This window comes from Pristis pectinata, chromosome 3 (assembly GCF_009764475.1).
Source record: "Pristis pectinata isolate sPriPec2 chromosome 3, sPriPec2.1.pri, whole genome shotgun sequence".
In the NCBI taxonomy this organism is placed as follows: domain Eukaryota; kingdom Metazoa; phylum Chordata; class Chondrichthyes; order Rhinopristiformes; family Pristidae; genus Pristis; species Pristis pectinata.
This window is the reverse complement of record NC_067407.1, coordinates 126,376,227-126,380,080: the sequence shown is the minus strand read 5'-3', so window position 1 is coordinate 126,380,080 and position 3,854 is coordinate 126,376,227. Positions and strand designations below refer to the sequence as shown.

The 3,854-nt window shown below is 41.6% G+C and overlaps 1 protein-coding gene across 3 annotated transcripts in view; it reads left to right on the top strand.

The window, feature by feature from the left end:
* Positions 1–101: 101 nt before the first annotated feature.
* The window catches only part of ndufaf7 (NADH:ubiquinone oxidoreductase complex assembly factor 7), a 35,866-nt gene continuing 32,113 nt past the window's right edge, over positions 102–3,854 (top strand). For all 3 annotated transcript variants that reach the window (XR_007955967.1, XR_007955966.1, XM_052011327.1), the window contains exons 1-3: positions 102–244; positions 480–655; positions 838–918. Coding sequence is in view for 1 of the 3 variants with exons in the window: in XM_052011327.1 (XP_051867287.1) it covers positions 139–244; positions 480–655; positions 838–918 (363 nt within the window). In the remaining 2 variants the exon portion in view is untranslated. The remainder of the gene's footprint in view (positions 245–479; positions 656–837; positions 919–3,854) is intronic.

The window sequence follows — 3,854 nt, the reverse complement described above, 5'->3', positions numbered from 1 at the left end:
GCGAGACCCACACTCTTTTACCAAGCGATTAGGACCTGTGGGAGATAGTGATTGGCTGGGTGAGGGAGTGAAAGGTCAGAGGATAGGAAGGTGGAGACGACCCTTCAGCGTTGTGGTGTGGTGAGGGGATTTTGTCGTATGTTGGACATCGGCATGATTATGTTGAACGGGATGAGGTTCCTAGTGGGTCTGAGGTGCTTTTCCAGACACATTTCTAACGATATTTCCAGAAGACACTTTCCAGGTATCGTGGAAGAAGCTAGCTGATTTCAGAGTTATCATATCTCACTCGTTAGGTCTAGCAACCAAATAACAACGGGATGGATTTTGTTGGATATTTGTTGCATATTCTGCGTTTTTCTGCATCCCATTGCCCAGGGTTGAGAAACTTGTCCTTTTTTTTTAAAATTGGGATTGACTTGTCAAATGGATGTGTGTAACTGGAATATTGCTTCAGTCTTGTATTGCATTACTTTCAGGTTCTGGAAGGTCATGCGCTGGTCAGTTGATGAGGTTCTGCTCCATAACTTCAAAAAGCACGAAAGAACATGATAATGGTAGTCTGATGCTAAAGCATCTAATTGCAAAAATAAAGTCAACAGGCCCAATCTCTGTCGCAGAGTACATGAGAGAAGTTTTAACCAATCCTGTCACAGTATGTAGTTCATTTTTGACTGTTTTAAAGTTATTGCTTTTGGATTAGGCTGCAGTTTTATGCCTTTTGCTTAGACTTCTTTTGATACCATCCTGGGAATGGGTGGTATTATAATTTTTGTAATCTGTATAAAAAAAAAGTATAATTAAGTAAATCAGGATTTTTGGTGTAATCTGTTCCAGGGTTATTATTACCACAGAGATGTTCTGGGAGCACAAGGAGATTTCATTACATCACCTGAGATTAGTCAGGTTTTTGGAGAAGTAAGTCTACTAAAGTTGGGAAAAATTCTTGCATTTTATGTAACTGCTCATATGCTGTCATCTTGTCCCAACACACTTTACATTTGTTGAAGTACTTTTGATGTGTACTGTAATAATGTAAACCATGTGACAGTAAATTTGTGTATAACTACAGTGTCATAATTACCTGATGCAAATTGTTTTATTATAGTCTTGTGATACAGTAGATTGGATTCAAAATTGACTTGGTCATTGAAGGCAAAGGGTAGTGGTGGAGGGCTGTTTCTCAGACTGGAGGTCTGTGACCAATTGTTTGCTGCAGGGGTCAGTGCTGGGATCTCTGTTTGTGATGTATATAAATGATCTGGATGAAAATATAGATGGGCTGATTAGTAAGTTTGCAGATGAAAAAAATTGCTAGAGTTGTGGGTAGTGAAGAAGGTTGTCAAAGGATGTATAGAATAAAGATCAATTGGAGATATGGGCAGAAAAGTGGCAGATGGAGTTTAATCCAGACAAGAGCCCAAAAGTAAGAGGGAAGTATTCAGTAAATGGTAGGATCCTTAGGAGCATTGATGTACAGAGGGGTCTTGGAGTGCGAGAAGGAGTACAACATGCTTGCCTTCATCAATCAGGGCAATGAGTATAAAAGTCAGGAAGTCATGTTGCTGCTATATAAAACTTTAATTAGACTACATTTGCAGTATTGTGTGCAGTTCTGGTCACTGCATTACAGGAAGGATGAGTGTGCAGAAGAGGCTCACCATCACGTTACCTGGATTAGAGTACATTAACTATAGGGTGAGGTTGGACAAACTTGAATTGTTTTCTCCGGCTGAGGCCCAATAGAACTATATAGAATTATGAGAGGCATAGATAAGGGAATTAGTCAGAGTCTTTTTGCCTAGGTGGAAGTGTCAAATATAGAGGGCGTAGCTTTAAGATGAGAGGGGAAATTTTTAAAGGAGATGTGTGAGGCAATTTTTTTTTTACACAGAGAGTGGTAAGTGCTGGATTGCGCTACAGAGGGTGGTGAAGGCAGAAACGACCGTGACAATAGTGAAAATGCAATTAGGCAGACACGTGAACCTGTAGGGAATGGAAGGATATGAATCAAGCAGGCAGATGGGATTACTTCAATTTGGCATCTTGGCATCACAGATATTGTCAGCTGAAGGGCCTGTTCCTGTGCTGCAAGTTCTATGTTACTTGGTATTGGTCACTTGTACCGAGGTACAGTGAGAAACTTGTTTTGCATACCGTTCGTACCGATCAATTCATTACACAGTGCATTGAGGGTGACATAGAATTTAAATTTAAAAGAGTAGAACGATTATAGTAAAAGTAATGAGTAGACCTGCATAGAGTAGCTTGCAACGAGTCGCCACACTCTGGCACCATCTTGAGCCAAAGGCTTGAGAGAGGTGTACTTGTCGAGATACCAGGGTAAACTCTGCTGCTCTCTGTAACTCATTCATCTAAGATCAGAACAAGAGTGTACAGAAAAACTATAATTTGCACAAAAGCTAGAAAGCACGATCCTAAATGAGAGAAGAATGTAGTGACTGTAAAGTTAAAGGGGGGGTACACTGATATTCTGGAGTACCTCTGTATCAGGAGGGAGGAAGTGCAAGAAATATAAATAGATAAATCCCCAGGGCTGACAGGATCTATCCCAGGGTGCCAAGGGAAGTAAGGGAGGAGATTGATGTGGCTCTGACGAAGATTTTTGTATCTTTGTTAGCCACGAGTGAGCTGGATAGTTAATGATGTCCCCTTGTTCAAAAACAACAATGGGGATAACCCTGGAAACTGCAGCCCAGTGAGCCTTAAAGCAGCAGGAGGGAAATTGTTGGAGAAGATTTTGAGGGACAGGATTTATGTTCACTTGGAAAGGCAGGGACTGATTAGGAGGATTCGGCATGGTTTTATGCAGGGGAGATCATGTCTCACAAACCTGATTGAGTTTTTTGAGGTGGTAACTAAGAAGATTGATGCAGACAGCCAGTAGATGTGGTTTACATGGACTTTAGCAAGGCTTTTGAAAATATGGTAGGTTGGTCCAGAAGTTTAAGGCACAAGGCATGTTGGCAAAATGGATCCAAATTTGGCTTGGTCATAAGAGGCTGAGGATAGTGGTGGATGGGTGTTTTTCTGACTAAAAGTCTGTAACATGCAGTGTACCCCAGGGATCATTACTGGGACCTTTGTTGTTTGTAATATATATAAATGACTTGGATATGAATGCAGGTGGTATGATTAGTAAGTTTGCAGAAAGATGAGAAATGGGAAATTGCATTTTGGTGGGAAGAAAGGGGCAATAAAAGGCCACAATTCTAAAAGGGCTGCAGGAACAGAGATCTGGTGATATTTGCGCAGAATGGATGAAAAGTGGGAGATCATAGAGTCTTACAGAATGGAAACAAGCCTTTCGGCCCAACTCATCCATGCTGACTGTGTTGCCCAGAGAGCTAGTCCCATCTACCTGTATTTGGTCCATAGCCCTCTAAACTCCTCCTATCCGTGTACTCATCTAGATGGTTTTTATATGTTGCTAATGTGCCCGTCTCCACCCCAAGTCTAGGCAACGTCATGGTAAATCTTTTCTGCACTCTTTTTAGTTTAATAACATCTTTCCTATACCAAGTTGACCAAAACTGTACACCATACTCCAAGTGAGGCCTCACCAATGTCTTGTTTAACTGCAACATAACTTCCCAACTCCTATACTCATTGCCCTGAATAATGAAGGCCAGTGTGCCAAATGCCTTCTTCACCACCCTATCTACCTGAGATGCCACTTTCAGTGAACTATGCACTTGCACTCCTAGGTCCCTCTGTTCCTTAACACTTGCCCAGGGCCCCACCATTCACTGTGTCCAACCTGGTTTGATCACCCAAAGTGCAATACCTCACATTTATCTGGATTGAAAGCCATTTGCCAATCCTCAGCCCAC